The 20694-nt window shown below is 41.8% G+C and overlaps 7 protein-coding genes across 7 annotated transcripts; 2 read left to right on the top strand and 5 right to left on the bottom strand.

Moving 5' to 3' along the window:
- Positions 1–273: 273 nt before the first annotated feature.
- EAE97_005096 (uncharacterized protein) lies at positions 274–2570 on the top strand (the record flags this gene model as incomplete). The annotated part of the gene is made up of 4 exons (XM_038875608.1): positions 274–345; positions 476–1088; positions 1145–2196; positions 2286–2570. 4 exons carry the CDS (start codon positions 274–276, stop codon positions 2568–2570), a joined length of 2022 nt encoding a protein of 673 aa, XP_038733965.1.
- Positions 2571–5340: 2770 nt separating this feature from the next.
- On the bottom strand, positions 5341–6043 carry EAE97_005095 (uncharacterized protein; the record flags this gene model as incomplete). The annotated part of the gene is made up of 2 exons (XM_038875607.1): positions 5341–5751; positions 5812–6043. The coding sequence occupies 2 exons, from the start codon at positions 6041–6043 to the stop codon at positions 5429–5431; spliced, it is 555 nt and encodes a 184-aa protein (XP_038733964.1). The 3' UTR covers positions 5341–5428.
- Positions 6044–9466: 3423 nt separating this feature from the next.
- Positions 9467–10132, bottom strand: EAE97_005094 (uncharacterized protein; the record flags this gene model as incomplete). Its single annotated transcript, XM_038875606.1, has 1 exon — positions 9467–10132. One exon carries the CDS (start codon positions 10130–10132, stop codon positions 9467–9469), a length of 666 nt encoding a protein of 221 aa, XP_038733963.1.
- Positions 10133–11325: 1193 nt separating this feature from the next.
- EAE97_005093 (uncharacterized protein) lies at positions 11326–12998 on the top strand (the record flags this gene model as incomplete). Its single annotated transcript, XM_038875605.1, has 3 exons — positions 11326–11445; positions 11518–11705; positions 11777–12998. 3 exons carry the CDS (start codon positions 11326–11328, stop codon positions 12996–12998), a joined length of 1530 nt encoding a protein of 509 aa, XP_038733962.1.
- A 372-nt stretch (positions 12999–13370) lies between these two features.
- Positions 13371–16045, bottom strand: EAE97_005092 (uncharacterized protein; the record flags this gene model as incomplete). The annotated part of the gene is made up of 5 exons (XM_038875604.1): positions 13371–13454; positions 13539–13667; positions 13724–15388; positions 15459–15704; positions 15776–16045. The coding sequence occupies 5 exons, from the start codon at positions 16043–16045 to the stop codon at positions 13371–13373; spliced, it is 2394 nt and encodes a 797-aa protein (XP_038733961.1).
- A 1178-nt stretch (positions 16046–17223) lies between these two features.
- EAE97_005091 (uncharacterized protein) lies at positions 17224–18089 on the bottom strand (the record flags this gene model as incomplete). The annotated part of the gene is made up of 3 exons (XM_038875603.1): positions 17224–17747; positions 17842–17913; positions 18020–18089. 3 exons carry the CDS (start codon positions 18087–18089, stop codon positions 17224–17226), a joined length of 666 nt encoding a protein of 221 aa, XP_038733960.1.
- Positions 18090–18924: 835 nt separating this feature from the next.
- Positions 18925–20362, bottom strand: EAE97_005090 (uncharacterized protein; the record flags this gene model as incomplete). The annotated part of the gene is made up of 3 exons (XM_038875602.1): positions 18925–19294; positions 19400–20273; positions 20332–20362. The coding sequence occupies 3 exons, from the start codon at positions 20360–20362 to the stop codon at positions 18925–18927; spliced, it is 1275 nt and encodes a 424-aa protein (XP_038733959.1).
- Between the last annotated feature and the right edge of the window lie 332 nt (positions 20363–20694).

Here is a 20694-nt window from a genome sequence, read left to right as displayed (position 1 = left end):
ACCCGTCTCAAGCCGGTATCGTATCCTATCGTATCCTATCGTACCGTCCCGTAATCGTATCGTATCTTCCAAAAAAGATCTGGACAGAATGAACAAATTAAAAAACTTCTAAAATTCTTTCCCAATATCAAAAATCAATATCAAAAACTTAATCGTGCCAACACACACTTTCCACGGGAACCAACCAAATACCGCTCTTCAATTGTCCCGCATTGAATTATCAAATCTTGAGCAGGAAAACTTGACATCGGTCCTGTGCAAAAAGTCAATTGTATGGCTGGCTCCAGTAGCCGCAATGCCTCTTCATACGGGGCAGAAGAGGATGAAGATGGAGCTTTGATATCGGTATGTTTATGCTGGATGTTCTCTTAGCTCGACTACTGCTGTTCCTTATCTGCATATTCTATCCATTGCTTTTATTTTTATTCATGTTCCCATTAAATTGTGCTTGCTAATGGGTATCTATCTCGATCAGACCCGAGGGTTAGAAGCTTTTGGTCGAAAGGTCACCACGACCGCTGGCCATCTCATAGGTCCCATCGATCCCACTTCCAGCACCCATTATCAAAATGCCATGAGCGATTTACATAAACAACTTCGCAGACCCAATCTTCAACGCAGCGTCTTCTCCTTTGCCAAAACTACCCCGACCGATTTGGTGCGCTCCAAGTTGTCGACGTCGGAAATTCAATATAGGGCCTTGACTTTCTTGCCCGATGAACTTTTGAGGAATATCCCCGACAATGATAATAGCTATTCCTTATTCCAGGGATTTCAAGCAACGCTGCCGGAAACGAGTGAGGAGAAGGGAAAAAAGCACAAGAGGCGAATTTCGAGGGGTAGGAAACTTCTTGATAATGCTAGTGAGGGGGGGTCGGAGGGGGATGGTCCACCCAGTCTTGCGAGGTTGAAAAAAGAAAAAGCGGCCCTGAATCATCGATTGGAGATGATGGGGATTAGGAAGAATATGGCGAGTAGTGAGATTCATGGGATTGATAATAAAATCGCAAATCTTAATTCTATGAGGAGAATTGTTTTGGATAGATTGGCGGGATTGGAACAGGAAGAGTCGATGTTGGAACATGAGAGTGAGTATATTTTGCGAATGTTGAAAGTGCGGGGTATAACTAACTTTTGGGAATAGTTCTAGATGTGGAGAATCGATTGGAGGATGCTCAAGAACAAATTGATGATGCGGAAGCTTTAGGAAAATCTATCACTGGAACCGATGAAGGCGAAGATGCTGAGAATGCAGGAATGGATTCATCATTTATGTCTGAATCGATTTACGAAAAACTTCCCTCGAGGGCAAGTACACCTTCATCGAAAGGATCAAGAAGACACAAGACGATTCGAAGAAAATCCATGCCAATTTTACATGAACATTTCGAACCGGGGTCTTCAATTCGAGAAATTCAAGCTCACGATGATATAATTACTGCTCTCGATTTCGATGTACCATTTGGTACCATGGTTTCTTCGGCTTTGGATGATTCGGTTCGAGTATGGGATATGAATGCTGGTAGATGTATAGGACTTCTTGAAGGACACACTGCATCTGTACGAACTCTTCAAGTAGAGGATAATATCGTTGCGACTGGTTCTATGGATGCTACAATTCGATTGTGGGATTTAAGTAAAGCTCGTTATGAAGTTCAAGATAAAATTAAGGAAGAAGCAGAGGAGGAGGAGGAGGAAGAAGATCATCTTGCATTTGGTGAAGCTTTGGAACAGGAAAAACAACCAATTCATATTCCACAGGGAATGATGGCGGATTGTCCATTATTCACATTAGAAGCTCATGTGGATGAAGTCACAGCTCTTCATTTCCGTGGCGATACTCTTATATCTGGTTCGGCTGATAAAACATTAAGACAATGGGATTTAGAAAAAGGAAGGTGTGTACAAACATTGGATGTTATGTGGGCAGCAGCACAAGCTTCGGCAACCATGGGTTCTACTGAAGGTACATGGCGACAAACTGGACGTTTACCAGATGCAACAGCGGATTTCGTAGGTGCGGTACAAGTTTTTGATGCGGCACTTGCTTGTGGTACTGCTGATGGAATGGTTCGTTTATGGGATTTGAGAAGTGGTCAGGTGCACAGGAGTTTGGTGGGACATACAGGTCCTGTTACTTGTTTACAATTTGATGATGTTCATTTGGTTACAGGTAGTTTGGATAGGAGTATTAGGGTATGTTATCCGAGTTTCTGTTTTTCTGTTTTATTACTTTATGATATGTTGAGGGGTGTTATTGGTATCACTGACTAACAATCCAACAGATCTGGGATCTCCGAACAGGGGCAATCTATGATGCTTATGCTTATGACTCACCTATCACAAGTATGATGTTTGATACAAGACGTATTGTAGCGGCTGCTGGAGAAGATGTGGTTAAGGTGTATGATAAAACGGATGGTAGACATTGGGATTGTGGTACCGGTGCTGAAAGGGAGGGAGATATGACGGAAGCTGATGAGAAAAATATCGTGGAGAAATGTAGGGTGAAGGATGGCTATATGGTTGAGGGAAGGAGGAGTGGTATAGTGGGGATTTGGAGTTGTTAAACATTTGGGGAGGTGGTTTGATAGATGATACGATGCATGGTTTATTAGAGATTGGGACTCATTACCTTTCTTGATCTTGGCATTAGATTCTGGCAAAGAGGATCGGTGGTTAAAATCAGATTTATGTGTGTATGCATAGATGAATGGATGCATAGGTGTGGATGCATGGGCGTGGATGCATGGGCGTGGATGGTATAGTGGTGTGGATAGTGTGGATGGATGGATTCATAGACCATGCACTATATACATACATACATATGAATGAATGAATGAATGAACGAATCAATATATTTGGAGTGTTATTGTGTGTGGATGTCTATGCTTATATAGGATTTTGGGGACATTTTTTGTACGCTGATTTCTGGGGTTTGATTTTGATTTTGATTTTAAGTTCTGGGGTTATGTAGATTGATTGCTTGATTTATTGTTTGTGTGGATGAATGGGTGGATGGATGGATGGATGGATGATATATAATCCGGGGGGTGTGAAAGGGGAAAGGGGGAAGAGAAGAGGGGAAGAGAAGAGTGGAAGAGAAGAGAAAAGAAAGAAAGTAAAAAAACGCAAAGGCAAAGGCAAAGGTGAATGGGAAAGGGAATGCGAATATAGGCTTAGGGGCTCAAGGGAAGGCGGATGTTTGAGAGGTGATAAGAAGAACGGGGGTAGTTAAAGGGTTTGTGGAGAAGGGATGATGAGATTTAGAGTGGAGGGGGGAAGGGGGATTGGGTGGGAGAGGATGAGAGAGGGTGGGAGAGCCGATAGGATTGGAGTGAGATTGGATTGGGATGGGCAAAATATGGTAGGTTGGATTAGAATGGATAGGAAAGAGAGAGTGGGATTGAGCAGATTGAGATTGAGATAAGATTGGGATGAACCGGTTGGATTTTATAGGAGGGGATCGAATAGAGTGAAGACTAGGATGGGATAGAATGGGTAGGATGGGAGATAATGGGAGATAATGGGAGAGGATAGGAGAGGATAGGAGAAAGGGTTAGGGAGAAAGAATGGGTTAGAATTGAATTGAGATGAAATTGTATTAAAATGAAATTATATTGAACTAAGATGGATTAAAAGGTAATAGGATAGATTGGAATGAGATTGGATTTGAGATTGGATTGGGATGGAGAAAATAGAGTATTACAACTATCTATGTAGGTGAAGAACGTTCATGGTTTCAATGGGTTGAGGTTGGAGGTGCAGGGTGGAGGGAGGAGGTGCAGAGCTTGGGTTTGTAGTGGAGGATGTGGTGGTGAGGTGGAAGTGGAGTGGAAGTAGAGTGGAAAGGGGGAAGTGTGGTGGAGGGAAGGTAGATATGTATATGTCTACACATATTATTGGCAAGGTATGAGATTCAGGGAGAGACAAGAAGTGAGAGAAGGAAGAGGAAGGAAGGAGAAGGGAAGGATGTGAGCGTGTATATGTGTGTGGATTATGGAAATGGAGATTAGTGATAGAGGAGGTTGTGTTTTTCTTAACACGATGATGATGGTATGAGTCTGGATGGGGATGATGGTATAGTGGTATATATACTAAGCAGGAGTAAAAGAATCATCGTATCATAGCCAAGATGCGAGATGCGAGATGCGAGATGTGAGCTGTGAGCTGTGAGCTGTGAGATATGAGCTGTATGGCTGTATGGCCGAGTTAGATTGAGTTGCCGTGGAGTAAATAGGCAGGTATATACCTTGTAATCAAAAAGTGATCAATCCACACAATTGCTTGATGGAAAGTTGTCGAGGGATATAGGAACATATTGGTTGATGAGCTGGGAAGAATATGGGATTTCCTAATGGCTTTTATCATGTGTAAGCTCTGTGTGCTCTTCTAAGAGAGATAGGATGGGGAGATGTGTATGCTGTATATGTGTATATTTACTTTAGGGGATGTGATTGGAGGAGAAAGGGGGAGAAGAGAGTATCAGGTCGTTCGGGAAGAATGCATATAGATGCTTTCGTATGAGTAAGTTCGTATATCTCTGCTAATTCAAGATGGGGAAGAGGTTTGGATTGTCTAAAGACGGGATGAATGTCTATCAGGAGGGCTTGGGTGAATGTCTGGGAGAATTTTGTATCTTGATTTAGTTTTGGGAATGGTCTGGTTACTTGAGATTGTGTGAATTGCTGGGATGCAGTGATACATTGAGATGGACTGAATGCTTGAAATGGATTGAATACTTGAGATGAATTCAATATTTAAGATGGATTGAATGCTTGAAATGGATCAAAGAACTGAAATGAATACTCAATTTGAGATAAGTTGAGTCTTTGTGGTCGGTTGAGTAATTGGAATGGATTCAATTATTGAAATAATCTGGATGAAGAAGGCGGATTAAATATCTGAAATGTATTGAATGATTGAATTGGATTAATAGATTGAGACAAATTGAATCTCTGGAACATATTGAATGTTTGACATGGGCTGAATGATCTTGATGAGTTGAAAGATCCGAATGGTCGAATCTTCCAATGAACACTTACAGTTATGTATACCACTATCGGTTTTACTTGGCTTATTTCCACAAGCTTTCTTTCTGCTCCAGCTTCATCATTGGTAGAAAGCTTCCACAGTTCACAATCTCATCCACAGTTAATGTGGTCATAACGGTCGTTCAATCGTCATCGAAGGTCAAGTACGTGTATTAACGAGATCACAAAACGAAGAATGATTAAAAAGTGCTTGGTATTTCGCTATCACTAAATTAAAATAAGGCTTATAAGCCAGAATGCCTATTGGCAAATGAAAAAAACGTCTATGGACGAAACGCTAAAGACAAAGAACATTTACGTCTATAGACGATGCTTATAAGCAAGATAAAATTTGAACGCTTAAAAGCATATCAAATGTCCCTATAGGGATTCCCCTACTTCTTTATAGCCTGAGTAGCCGCAGCCAAATTCTCACAAGCAGTCATCTTGGCCCTATCCTCCGCCGTCATAACATTGGGGTTGGAAACGGGATGTTTGCCTCTTGGCTTTGATGGGCCAGAAGAATTAGCACCATCATTAGCACGAGGAGGAGGAGCAGAAGGAGGGGTGCAACATTTGTTGGAGCTATTGTTGCTTCTACTGCTTGAGCTGCAGCTTCCCTGGCAGCAAGAAGCTCGTCGCGAAGTTCCTGGGTTGGAGCATACCCTTTGGAACGGGTATCGTGGATGTTCCACATTGAAATCCTTGTTCTTGACGACTGTAGCAAATTTATTAGCTTACACAACGAAATGCATGAACATTGATCGATTTTACTCACAACAATAGCGCCAAACATTGCGCTCGAGAAGATAATTGTACACATCTTGTGCGTTGTTAGGATTTTTGCGCAAGATGCTCTTGTGGATGGTCTTAATAATATAATTAAGATCACTACTGGTCATGGGACCAAAGACGGGCGACAGGCTCCGATTCACAACAAGATCATGAAGTTCCAAGAACTTCGTTGACCCAGCCGTATTGGCCCATGTGGACCACTTGGGTGTTGCCATGTGGCAGAAGGTAATGCCTATAAAGGCGCAAGTAATTGAACGTTTGTTGGCAGAAAAGTGTCTGTTGTTGCTGCTGTTGTGGTGGTGTAGCAGTTGATGATGATGATGTTTTTTGTTGTGTAAATGAAAAGAATCAATATCAACAATCAACATTGAATATCTCAAAAACCTTAGCGAAGTGCGCAAATTTTCAAATCTAACTATGTTAGGGTATTTCATGATAATTACCAAATTAGGAATTAATGAATTTCAAGTACCGAGCCAACATGGTGCTTTCTATATTTCACTTCACAAAAAACCGAGCAATAGAGAAGCTTGAAGTTATAAAAACCAATGAATCATATATTCCTACAGTCCTCAGTCCTTGTATCCTACCTGAGATTGTCTAATATTCTTTGAAAACTTCTATATGTTATCGGTCATGAGGGTCGAAGATTATGTATTGAATCATAGGAGACTGGGACATGATTCGTTTTCTTTCGAAGACTTTCCTTCACGCCATAGAGTTAGATTTGAATTTCATATTGTTAGAACCGGATGTGTATATCGGGCGACAGTCAGTGTTCGAGAGTTGATTGTTGAACATTGAGAAATCATTTTGGACAGTAGTTGGATTGTTGGAATTACCTACAACGGAAACTCAGGGATGATAGAATTCATTTATGGTGAAGTTTCATTTCCTCAGTGTCCATGATGATGACATTGGGAGAAGTGTGAAATGAACATATGGTATAAGGTGTTTTGTGAGAGCGAAACATGTTGACCTGTTCGACATATAGGCCACGAGAGACTCAGGTTTGTTAGCTAGCAATGACCTATTTAGGTGCGCTTCATAACAAGCAAACGCCATCATGTTTTTAGTGAGTTCTTGGTAGAAAAGTAATATGAATGATGAGAAAGAGTCAAGTCTGATGTAATTCTATAACCAAAAATGAAAATTATTCGCTTCCATTGAATCTATTCACATTCTACCTAGGTACTCATTAATATAAGTTTAACATATCAAATTAATGAAAACCACAACCACGCGCAGATCAACTATTCAATTTTCATCAATCATCATATCAAGATGGCATATGCCCATAAGTATTACGAGATGTTTGAACACGATATGTTATTCGATTGTCTGAAAGAGACTCAAACAACAGAGGTTATCATAAGTATTCAGGCTTAGCTGGCTATTCAATGATCAAGTCTAGATCCAATAACGAAGAGTCTCATACATACAGCTCTCAAATCTGCTACACTGTTTATTGCCAAAATTTAGACTCTAAAGTAGAGAAAAACAGTAGGAAGTACTTTAATGCTATTGAGCCTGACAATACTTTGCATTGTCGAATTCATATTCAAGCAATTAAAAGTATCATGAGGCTATAGAGACTCAGAACCTGGCTGCCTATATCTAGAGCCAGATAATGGCGAGTATTGGATTTGATATCTTGGACCATGTTAGTCACTCTATATGCTCTCAATTTAGATTGAGCTTCTCTGTGACTACTCATTATAATACTTGACAGCCAAGAAAGAGACATGGATACTATCCCGGTTTAGAGAAGATACATGTCTCACCGGATACTAACGGATACCACAAAGCTACCCGATTCATGTATCCGAATGTTTTCTCGACTAATTCCCATTCTGATATAGCCGGATGGGTATATGTTTACTAACATTGCTTGAAAGTGAGATCATAACATAGGTTGCGCAACCACACTTGCATTGCACAAATTCTCCTGGGCCGATACCAGCTGCTGTGTTGTATATGTACAATGAAGCCACATCACCAGGGAAGCCACCACCAAAGCTTCTAGAAGGTCATCAACATACATATGGTATGTCACCTGCATAAACCAATCGGTGCTGCCGCTGTGCGACGGCTTGGAACATGTTCAGAAGCCTACTCAATGCCCTTGCAAGTGGATATTTCCCGGTAAGCTTGAAAATCATCAGATGGTAAGAATAGCTTTGATTATGAGGCAATAGTTTACGAGTGATTATGGATGGTAGCCACGATCCTATGGCGTGGTTGAAAATCCGTCTTGCAATTAGCCGAGGAGAAGTTAATCAACTAAGAGAATCTTTCACCGTTCACCGATGAAATTTGGCTGGTATACACTTGATGAATGATGTTGGCCCATAGCAACATCCATAAAGTGCATAGATTAGTGTTGCATTGGGTTGGTGAATAGATTTGTTCTGCGGTGAGCACTTGGCACTTGGCAGATTATTGCACAAATAGTCATCCGATTGTTCATCAACGAAAAGTCAGCTTACTGACATATAAATCTTCGGGAGTCATGTCACCCAAGCTTTAACGAGGCAAAAAGAATGATACCCTTACTTTGGATAAATCCTAGCTACAACGTTACAACGAATGCCAAGATCTTTTTGTCCTACCCCGCCTTCCCTCGGCACTTGAGAAAATATCCCTTGAACTCGTAAGCGATAAATAAGCTTCTAGATCTATGCAAGATTCCCTTCGACGCTAATGCTACTATATTAAGACTTGCATTTACGATAGGGTGTGGGATAATTTTATAGGATGGAACTAATGCTACTCAAAAAATCCTTCAACACCACTGTGGAAGCAATGTGAGACAGCCAGCTCATCAGCAAAGGCGAAACATACTGATGCTAAGCATTCAAGGCAACAAAAGGAGGAGTCTTATTCTCTTCCTCGACGGTTTTAGATACATAGCCTAATTACTACAGAGAATATACGGGCACTTCTCGGAGGCGAATCGAGTTTGTGTAACACAGGAAATAACGAATGACATACACGTCAAGAAACTTAATAGTCAACCATCAATATACTAGTGGTACAGATCAAAGGTTGTATAGAACTATAATGACATTCTTTTGAGGTACTATGAAGTATCAATCTATGCTGTACCGAAAGTCAAGTTAACCCAACGCTTGCTTTGTTTTCCTCGCACAACTACAACATGAAAGTCACCTCTCCAACTCAAATGGTCAGCTAATCTTCTTGAAACCAAAGTACTTAGAATATATGTAGCCACTATAGATCATCAAAATCACAACCTAGATATCAACTTATTCAAATGGCACTTTTAAGATAGAAAAATAGGTTTTAAAGTAGATAGGTATAAATCTCAAATAAGCTAATAGTACACAAAATCCACAAATCTGAAAAGAGAATCTCTACAACCTCATCTCTAAACTCCCCCCACCCAAAAACAACAATCTGCGCGAGCAGGAAGATCTAAGCCGTCTAGAAAGAAAGCAAAGCAAGAAGGTATAATAAAACAACTGCAAAAACCCCTCTCCCCAAAAAACCGAAAATGAAAAAAAAAACAAACACCCCTCAAAGAATCAACGAAAATCCGCCCCATGAATATTGCACAGTAAGAATGAATCCTCCACCATGTCCATTAAACCTCATATCGATATGTATACTCCCACTTAGTAAGAGAAAGGACCAATAAGATTCCCATGCGACTTTCCCTGGCTCGTCAAAATCGCACTAACATTCTTCATCGCACTCTCATGAAACTCCTGGAAATCAAAGTCCACACTGAAACAAGCATAGATATTCCACAACCAACTGCTAGAGCTCGATCCAATAGCATGCACATCCATGATATCCCAAGTTCCTCCAAGAATCCCCGGCGCGCCAGTTGTCAAGTTGAAGTAGAAAGGCGCGTCGGCCATTTGGAATTTCTGGAAAAAGCCAGCATTGTTAGGATAGGGTTTCCATTGTGTGAGTTCTTCGGTGATGGGATAGACGCCTGCGCCGGGAATACCGCCTAAGAGGTTGCGCTTTGCGCCGGTGACGAACCCGGTACCGATGATGGACTCGGGAGCAGTTCCGAACCAGGAGGTTACGAGGAAATCGCCGATGATGGATTTGAGATCAGAAACAGAGGCGGGAATGATGGCAACAGAAGTTGAGACTTGATAGTAGGTCCCTGCTGGGCAGGAGCAAGGTCGAGGAGTTGGTCCACAGACAGGGAGCTTGGGTGGGGAAGGGGTGGGACGAGACTTGGATAAAGAGTCTACGGTGGTCGCAGCTGGTAAAGCTAGGACGGAAGCGATGAGTGGAGCGATTGCGAGGATAGAGAAACGCATTTTGATTGCTTTTTTTGATTGATACTCTAGTGAAGATTGTATGGAAAGGTTTGTAGAAGACTTTTGAAGTGCTGATTGATTGTAGTGAATTCTGCAGGTGATCTGAAGATTGTTCTGGTTGATGAAATTGCTAGTATTGCTTTGTTGTTGTGTTTTTGTGTTGTTGATACTTGAGATGATGATGATGATGATGGTCTTGTTGATGATGATGAAAAGGAATTTGACATCTGGAAATCAAGATCTTCTTATACATTTTCGAGCACAAGAATCCCATAGCCACAAGCTATACCAGTCTTCCCAAACCTCACGATTTCATAGCATTCACTGACGGCTCCGAAAAGTCTTGTCTCAAGCTCAAAGCTCAAAGCTCAAACGGCAGAGAATCCTACAATTAGAACATCGAAGACTGTGCCCCACGTGGATGACAGCGATGTGAGTTGTGGAGTGCATCAAAATAGATCCTACAATTCCAAATCCTTGGTTCAGTATCCCACTTTAGGTTCTTGCTGATAGCAAAGCCACTCTGATAGCAGCTTAACAGGGGCTGAGATCTCGGTTTTCACGTGGATGACTGCATTTCTGATCGTACCTTACAGATATCAACCCTTTCATTCGGTGCTGAATCTGAAATCTAAGAGCCAAGAGCTCAGAAACCCTGAAAGCCATGTGCTAGATGGACTTGTACGTCGTATTCTACTCTAGTAGGCATGGTAGCAAGGCTGAAAACGTGGTTGAGATGCATAGTGAGAATGATCGGATGCTGCATGCAGCATGACTCGGAAATCTATCCGAGACGCAGGCGCTTGGAAGATTGGAAGGATTGAGCCTCAAAGCTAATGGCTCCAATATTACGAGTGACTTTCGTCTAATTGTGAGTCTTGCCAGGGGCTGACATCGCTAGTGCTTCTTCATCTGACAAGTAAGCGAAGGGGCGAGACGATTTTATCGGATCCGGTGACCGGACATCTATCGACCGACCGGATATGTGGATTCATATCTTACTATGTAGCTTATTATAATCAGAATGGCTCCATTTCAAAGTGATAAGCAGCGGATTTCGGTCTGCGTGCTCCGGCGTCGTCGGATTAGATATATCCATATTCTCTTGGTACTGAGAATATCATGACAGATGGCATATAAGTTTGCTCCTTCCTGGTGTTCTCAGCATCACTATTGATCATTCAGCAGATAAAATGTTTCCAAATACTCTTATTGCAGGGCAATTTGTCATCGCAGTTGTCTTATGCGGCTGTTTTATTTTCAGGAAGCCTTTGACGGCGACATGTAATAGTATCCTTTCAAGGGTTCTTAACGTAAGTTGCTGCGCCCCCATAACATCAGATGCTCTCTATTTGTCATTTACATGAGACTGATTTAAAAAATAGATATATTTGTCATATCGATATCCTGTCAAGCATGTCGAATTTGGACATAAACTTCCAGGTTGCGATTATGAGTTCCCCAATGGTCAGGGTGACGGTGCAAAATTTCTTTATGGAAAAGAGAACAGCGAATTATGGGGATCAAAATATGGTTCTATCTACCATATCTGGTCAGGCCATAAACCAGAAATGTGAGTGCACCATCTGGATTTTCATCCGGGCCCAAAATCAAAAGAGAGCCAAGTTCTAATGTGAATTAAAGCGTGCTCACTCAAGCTGCCGATATTCAAGCCGTATTCAGTGACTCAGATAAACATTTCAAAGCTGTGAACAACAATTCCGGATATTTGTTGGGTCAAATACTTGGTCAATGTGTTGGTTTGATCAGTGGCCAGCAGTGGAAGCGTGTTCGCTCTATTGTTGAGAAACCATTCCATCGCAGCGTCACTCCAAGATATGTTCCAATGATTGAACAACGAACAACTTCATTTTTTCAAGAACTTTGGGACTCTAAAGATTTATCACGTGGACTTCTCGACCCTGCAGATGATTTGAAACTTCTCCCATTCTTGATTGTTGCTGAAGTCGTTTACGGGAAGCTAGCTCCAGATGTCGAATCCGAGCTCCGTGCACTCGCTCCGATCCGAGAATCCTTCTTCAAGCACGTTATCTCGGGTGGGCTAACTCGCTTTGACTGGTCAGCTTACCTTCCCACACAAGCCAATAAAGACCTTGCAGCATTTAAAGAACGATGGATTGCATTCAACGAATTTGCTTACCGAAGAGCGAAGGAACAAGGTCTCAACGCCCCCATTTTAGACTTATTCGCTGCAAAAGAAATGGGAGAACTAACCGAGAATGAAATGCTGCATACTCTTGACGAGATGCTATATGCAAATCTTGATGTCACAATTGGCGGTGTGAGCTGGAACCTCGTGTTCCTTGCATCTGACATCTCCGTTCAGGATCAGTTACGAGCGGAATATCAAGCTGCCCAAAAAGAAGCCGACGAAAACGGTTTGACACTAGAGAAATACCTGTCGAGTAGTACAACATTCCTCGCTGCTTGTGTGTCTGAAGCTTCTCGTCTACGCCCTCTCGCCGCATTTTCTGTACCTCAAAGTATTCCCACACAAAGAGTTGTCGGAGGCTATGATTTTCCGGCTGGAACAAATTTTGTAATTGATTCATATGCTTTAAATATCCGTAACTCATTCTGGGGGGAAGATAAAGCCATGTACCGCCCCAGTCGTTTTATGGAAAGAACCGCAACTCAAGCACGATATAACTTTTGGAGATTTGGATTTGGACCAAGGCAATGCATGGGAAAATTTGTGGCAGACATATTGATACGAAATATATTGGTACATCTGGTAAGAGAGTATGATCTATCATTGTTGAAAACCGAGGAGTGGCAGAGAAATCCTGAGATTTGGATCAATCATCCGGATATGAAGCTAAGGTGTGTAAAGAGAGTAGGATGAGCTTTATGGCATCGGTGCTTCGATGATTGGGCAGCTAAGCTGCATATTTTGGTGGCATATATTGTATCCCGATAGCCACCTTGACTGTATAGAGTCCGATAGCCACTTCGAATGTATAGAGTTTGACATGACATCGAACAATACGGCTTGTCAGGTGTCTTTCAGGCAACATTGAATGTAGAAACCATCTTTCAATCAGAATTCTTTTGATCCCATAGTATTTGATCTGTGCTTGAAATATCATCTGTACAAGTAATAGGGAATAATGCGTGTATCGAACTGAGTGATGAAAATATTAACATGACCAGGAAGCGGATATGGTAATCTAGGAAGAAAGTTTCCCATTCCTATTCTAAAGTGACTTGAATACTTTTATTGCCAAAATTCGTTGTTACTCCAATCATTATCCACATTAAATATGCCGGCATCTGAAAAATCAAATATATCACTTTGAAACTAATTTGATAATAAATGAATTAGCTTTGATGTTAATAGATCACACGAAAATCCAACAAAAAATTTAACTAGAAAATAATTTACCTGATTCACGTCAGTCGCAAAAGTGGCTAACTGATCTACATATCCTGGCTGTGAGGTATATATGGCTTGGTCTACAGTAGACATTGAAATATCCACTGCAGGTGTTGCTCTAATGTTATTCTTACTATCCTGTAAAAGAATTAGTCTGATTTCCCCGGTTGCACAATCAAATGGAAAATGCTTACCTCGTTCAGTTCTGAATTGTTGGATGGAAGTTTCAATTCTTCATCAGGAAAGGATTGTAGTAGCGTCTGTCTGCATGCTAACAATGCTTTCTTGGCACCTTCGTGCATCAAATTCTCTTTTAGATTTGATGTACCACTCGCTCGTACGGATTGCATTGCCACAGAAAGAATGAGGACGTCTTTGAGATCACTACCAAATTCCCCTACTCTCTTGGTGAAGCCTTCTAGTGTACCTTCTACTATCCTAGTAAGCCGGGCTTTTGAAAAATGGTTATTTGTTGCTGGAGGGCTAGGTAAGGTTGCTGGGAATTGATTGGGTGTAAACCCTGGACTAGGCTCATTGCTTTGAGACCCAGATGCGGAAGCTTTGATATATTGACAGATACTTAAGACAGCGGCTAAAACGTCGTTCTTGCAACAAATTTGGAACATTGTCCAATGTAAGTTTGTACTCAACAAATCCAAATCTGCCACTGAGGGATCAAAATAATCTTGATAAGACACAATGGCAACTGATGATTCCAAACAAATTTGTTGCATCTCTCGGAATAATGGATCATCTTGTCGCTCTTCCCATAGAAGCAATCGGTAAAGATTGAGAAAAGGTCTCCTCAGGTATATATCTAACAAGACACAATCTAATAGATGAGAAGGGGAGCGTTGAAGTGTTCCATCTAATTTGAGCGGTGCTGGAACACGTCGTAAAAGCTCTTCCAATTTCCTTCCTTCCCGAACAACTTCTGTGAGGTCCATATTAGGACTAATATCCCGGATAAGTGAAACCACCTTGAGTTGTTGAGCCAAAGACATCGCCAACGTGACCTGGGCAAGAGAGTCGGTCCATTCATATAAAGGCCTTGAAGGAGGAAGTTCACTTGTAGATTCGTCAAAGTCCGCGTCATTCAGATTTGCTGGAGCCAACTGAGTAAAGTCTATGTCGGGAACAATACTGGGCATGCTCGCAGCCATGGATGCTTGTAGATCCATTTGAACAATTGTAGCCCAAAGTCTTCGTCTTAACTCGGCATGAAACGGTGAAATCTTCTTAAAGTCCGCTGGTCTTAAGTGAAGTCCCATTACCATGGCAGAACGAACCAAAGCCCCCGTGGCACACCAGAGCTTATCTGAAGAGATAAGTTGTAGTTGTCGAGCAAGCAAGAGCAGCGTTTCGGTTTGCAAAGTCGATATATCAATTGCCTGCTTTCTACTTAGAGTATCAGTCCAAGCCGCCACAAGCTCGAGTGATGCCATTTCCAAATATGTTTTCTGGTCATCGTCAAATCCCGAATCGCTATCAAGGAACTTGTAACAGATCGCTAGTATAGCTGTCAATTGAGGTAGAAATGGTGACGATTGAAATATTTTATCGTCGGGGGAAGTCCAAAAGTGTGAGTAGAGACGAAGGAAGGAGGGCACATGAAGGATTCTTGAACTCTTTTCGAAATTATCAGTATAGATCTTCAATAACCTATCACAAACAGGTTTTCCTGGAAGAAATTCTCGAAGTTTTGAAAGGACTGCAGCGCTTTCTTGGCTCAATGTCTCTTTTCGCATCCTAAAATGACTTTGAGATTTTTGCTGTAGGTATTGAACATCTTTAGCAAGGTTGATGATGGAAGCATTGCTTGTTGCACTGTTGTTTATGAAGTCTTTTGCCTCGGGAAACTACGAATGATATTAGTATAGCAATACAATCGAAGGAACAAGGAGGAATAGATCCAAATGAAATACATGCCTGATTCAATAAGGTGATCCGATCATTTTGACCATGATATCTACTCCTTGACCCTTTCACGATCAAGGTGCAGAGTCCCGGTATCAACCTTGAAGGAGTATTTGTACGTTTCGAAACTCTGTGAGTTGGCGATGGCTGCGATGATAATTTTTGAATGTTCGATAACTTTCCAGTGACTTGAAGTAACTCTTCAAGCCTTGCGACACGGGATTGAAGCTCTTCAACAACGCCGACCCCGCCATTGCCCTGGGGAAAAAAGTCAGTATTTTTTATTGTTAAAGTTTTTTACAGGAATTAAACCATATGAAATAACTCACCTGAATGATGTTCGAATTAGTTGTTCCTATATTTGGTGTAAATTTAAGATCAGGAGTACGATCTCCTGGTGAATGTGTTGAAGGTCTTGATTTTGAAATGGATTTTGTAGGGTCGTGATTGTAAGTACATTCAGCTGATCCATTGGGTATCTTGGTACAATTTTGACACGGTAAAAGTCGGTCGCATTTCAATTTCTTTTCACGACATCGTAAACAAGAAACAACTGGCCGCGGCCGTTTGCGAGAAGAATCAAATCGAGTATCCTCCATTTTTCTAAAGCTTTGTGCTCGGTGCTTGCGAATATAAAAAGACAGATGGAGGTACGGAGTACAACACAATGCAATGCTGCCAATACCTGTGGAAGTCGTGATACCTTAATTTGGAAAAGATCTTACAAAAGAGGGGAAACCGGAGGATTAAATTGTCTGTATTCACTGCGTTTGCATGGGATAAGATTGGTGGGCACGAACCCTTGATGCAGAGAGAAAAAAAAAGGGTAGTTACTAGTCAGATTCTCGTGACGGCCCAAAAAACCCACGACTGGTATTTGCAAATGGTGTATGGAATAAAATATAAGATATGTATAGTACAGTAAGCTTTGCGTAGGGGTCCGTCGTATGATCGGCCGGGGAATTGTGCTCACTCTTGTTTTGGAAGAAGGTGAAAGGTTGTTTGAGTTTAGCACTCCATAGTTATGTGATATATTGCTTACTAGCGACGAGCACGAGAGTGGTGGTTGCAGTGGCTAGAAGGCTAGAAGGCTAGAAACTTTGCAGCAGCCTGGAAAGAGCAGTTTTAACTAGGATGGTGAGCCTACTCACGTAAATGCAGCTTCCTTCGCCTCTTACGACCCGAGTTACCCAGTTCCTCTAGCTGACTTTGAACAATGGTGATATTTCGTTGTCTCCGTCCGTGTTGTTGTGTGAAGAACTAAGCTCGGGTGTGGAGGAAATGAAGGGGCTGAAAAGCGAGACTACCTCAGACTACCTATTAAATTCATTGTTATACGGAATACGTTCGCGAATCATGTCAGTATCCACTAAAGAATACATGGCCAACCAATAAATAGAGATATATTTATATACCTCTAACATATTTTGCGGGTAAATATGGGTAAATATCGATGGTTAATTAATGTGGGCTAAACGGGGACGTGGAGCTGACATATCTGCATGTCCGCATAATCAATCAATCCACAAGGTTTGAAGAACAATCACAAATCAAAACGCATGATGAGAGATGATGAGAGATGATGAGTGCGCGATGAATAATACATTGTACAGCGGCCAGTGCCAAGAGTCATCCCATCTGTACTACTGTCAGCCTACTGATCCCACCATCTTTGATCCATAGGCTTGAAGAAAAAATAAGTGGCATCTGGCAAAAATGCCAATTACGCCGTTGCACCCTTCAAGCAAATAACGCAACTTCTGTCCACTCGATGACTCTAATTCGCCAATACAGGAGTCTGCGAATCCCACGTTTTTTGCTCCGCTGCATTGACAAGCCAGTTGGCTACGCTTTCTCGTGTGATACTAGCCATCATGGCAATCCCCATACCTTTATTACCATACACTTTAACGGGCTTTGCTTCGCCCTCTTCCAGTCTGGCCGGTCGAGCGAGAACATAGTTAATATCACTAGCCCTGATCTCTTTGTCCACCAAGTTGTGGTCATCGTATTGCAGATACATGTTTGACTTCTTCATTAACATTCGAAGTAAGAAGTGCATATGGGGCCAGCTATCTCCTACTCCGAAAGCCTGCATCACAACAATCTTGCGCACATCAAATTCCTTCATAACAGCAATTATATTGGCATTTGAGTCTGCCATAAGCCTTGGTGGAGAGATAGATGCAGCGAAAGGGCTATCGGATGTACGAGGAGCGCTCAAAGTAACAATAACAACGGATGGGATATTGGTACTTGCTTCGAATGCAGCTTTGATATCAGCCTTATTGAGAGGGGTACCTGTATTGGTGAGAATTAGTCAAGGTACTTCTTGATATCTAGCTTGGATGCAGTGACTAGTTTCGGCATCTGAGGATAAGATTTTATTTCTTACCTTTGAAAATCTTCAAACCATCCTTGGCTTCCATTGAGGAGGGGTCTCGAACTAAAGCTATCACATCATGACCTAGATATCGCCATGTCAGCTATCGAATGTCGGAAGTATAAGAAATGGCGACATCGCTGATCTCTCGGTATGCTACTGCATTCTTACTATATACGCATGTACGTACCTCGAAGTAATGCTTCTTCGATTACCATCTTACCCGTTCTTCCACTACCACCAATCACAAAAAGCTGCATACTTATGGAACGTTAACCTTCAGCTGACTTTTGTCTTCTTGATTTGTTATCAAAGTTCGATTAAGGATATAAATGTTGTGCAATATGTGGTGAGTGGTAATGAGGAGGGAGGGGGAGAGCTGGCAATGCAAACAACAGACGATACTTCTGTTTCCTTATATGAAATCATGGTTATTTTTGATCTCCTTCAAACTAAGCTTTCAGCTATATATTTTTCTCTGTTCCTGAAGGTAATGCTTATGAAATCCGGAGCCGGTCGGACCCGGCTTTTTCTCACGAATTATCCAATTAACAGCGCTGTCTTACATCTATTTTTGTCTTACATTAATCCTCTTTCGTCTAGAAACGTTTACCCCAGACTCCAGACGCGGAAATTGGCTACAAGATGACTGTGCTACGTAGGTGTCGAATAGTAGTAGAGTGGTTGACATCTTCATCACCAAGCGGTCACATTACCGGGTTCCAATAGTCCTTGTTGCTCTCAACGTTTGGGAACGACTCAAAATTTGAGACTAACTCTTCATCTCAACTCAACTTAATGTTATGATTAGATTTAGGAATTGAAAGCTTCTGAATGCCAGACTGCAGTATGGCCTATTGGAACCCCTATAATACTATGAAGTCGTCATAAACACGAATATTTGGACCGGAGCACAGATGAACCTAAGTCATCTTTAGATTGTTTGATTGAAGAATCTTACTGCCTTTGCGACTGAGATTTGCCAATGTTTGATATTGATATTAACATCGATCGGGATCAATCAATATAATGAGACCTAGACTTTTATCTATTCTCATAAACTCCAATCAGAACTCCGAAAAACAAGAAAAATGTTTAAACGCTTACAACCTCAATATTGACAGTCTCCTTTTCCAAAAACTTTGACTCGGCTTCCTTTCTCTGCTGCTTCTTCTGCTCCGCGAAACTTTCAACCATGGCATGTCCTCCTCTTTCATTGAAGAAGAGGTTTAGATACATCCAAGTTTCCTTTGCATATCCCTCTGCACGATCAAACATAGCCAACTCATACTTTCTTACAGCTTCGGACAGACCGGCAGCATCCTCGAACTTGTCTTTTCCTGCCCAATTTGATTTACGAGCAATCACAGCTCTTGCAAGTTCCATTCCATCCTCCATTGCAACATTTACTCCTACGCCTGCAAATGGAGTCATGAGGTGAGCTGCATCACCTAGTAGGGTTGCACTAAATAGACAGTTAGCTAATTGTTCTTAACTTTTAATAGCGGGAAAATGAGGAAGGCTGTTGAATGCTGAATGCAAGAGACGAATTTTTCAAAAGGTATCTTACCCTGCTCTGTGAAGCCACTTATGCCCTATCGGAAGCATATACATTGGCCTTGGAATTGCTTCCTCATCACTCTTGATAATCAAATCTTTCGCGTCTTGGTCCCAATCTTCGTAGTATTTATCTACGAATTTCTGTCCCACGCCAGGCGCAGACCAATCAATACCGCATGTTTCTTGCCAGTCCTCAGGTCTTCGAAAGAATCCATACGTTTGAACTGATCCATCACCATTACGCTGCGATAGTACAGTTTGGTGGTTGCCGAGGGTGAGGCACATACCCAAGCCTACTCTTTTTGCGAGAGCTGGGTCTTTTTGATCGATGTTCAGAACTTTGGCTTCCACTCCAGTGATTCCGGCAAATTGTGGTCGCGTGTTGGAAATTATATGTCGTACTTTACTCCACGCCCCATCTGCTCCAACAACCAAATCAAAGCCTCTCTCGACGGAATCTTGAAAGTGTAGATCATAAGTAAGAGATGTTGGATCAGCGGATGTTTCGACACGTTGTAGCTTATGTCCCCACTTGATGCTCCCAGGCTCAAGAGAATCTAAAAGCATATTACGAAGCTGGACTCTATCCACTTCAGGACGACCTTTGAAAGAATCTGGTCTGCTTTCACCGACATCTTTGCTCTCATCAAGGATGAGATTTCCAGAAGGGTCGTAAATTTTGAGAACTTCCCCCTCGGGTCGTGCAACTGCCAAGAATTTTTCATACAATCCAGCTTCCCGGAGTGCAACTTGAGCTGAACCTTCGTGAATATCGAGTGAGCCTCCTCGGCTTCGGGCATTCCGATCACTGTCTAGTTCAAATATGGTACATGGGATACCGTTATATTGAATGAGACGAGCAAAGGTCAACCCGGCAGGGCCAGCTATGATTTGTTAGTCGAGAACTTCTTTTGAAAATGGTAGTTCATGATAGTGACTTACCACCTATGACAGCAATTTTTGGCAAAGACATGTCGATCAACAAATGACAATTTTAAAGCTAGAAAATTTGTGTATTGACAGAGAATGGTGTCAGAAGTTTCAAGCTTCGAGAAGATGATGATTTGAAATGCTACAAGTGACGGTAAATGAGCTGGATTAATACATAATTCAGCGCACAATATGAAGCCACTTCAAACTGTGAAAACGTGCTCATAACGTGCTGACAGGATTTTTTTCGGATCCGGTACTACTGTAATGTTGAAGATGGCGGACCCGTGAAACCCACATGCATATTTGCCGAGAATACAACGTTCCTTATTTCTCACCAAATACGAAAGCGAAAGGATTGATGCACAGACTGAA

This window comes from Botrytis byssoidea (assembly GCF_014898295.1).
Source record: "Botrytis byssoidea strain MUCL 94 chromosome Unknown BBYS_008, whole genome shotgun sequence".
NCBI lineage: Eukaryota > Fungi > Ascomycota > Leotiomycetes > Helotiales > Sclerotiniaceae > Botrytis > Botrytis byssoidea.
This window is presented reverse-complemented; position numbering and strand designations above follow the sequence as displayed.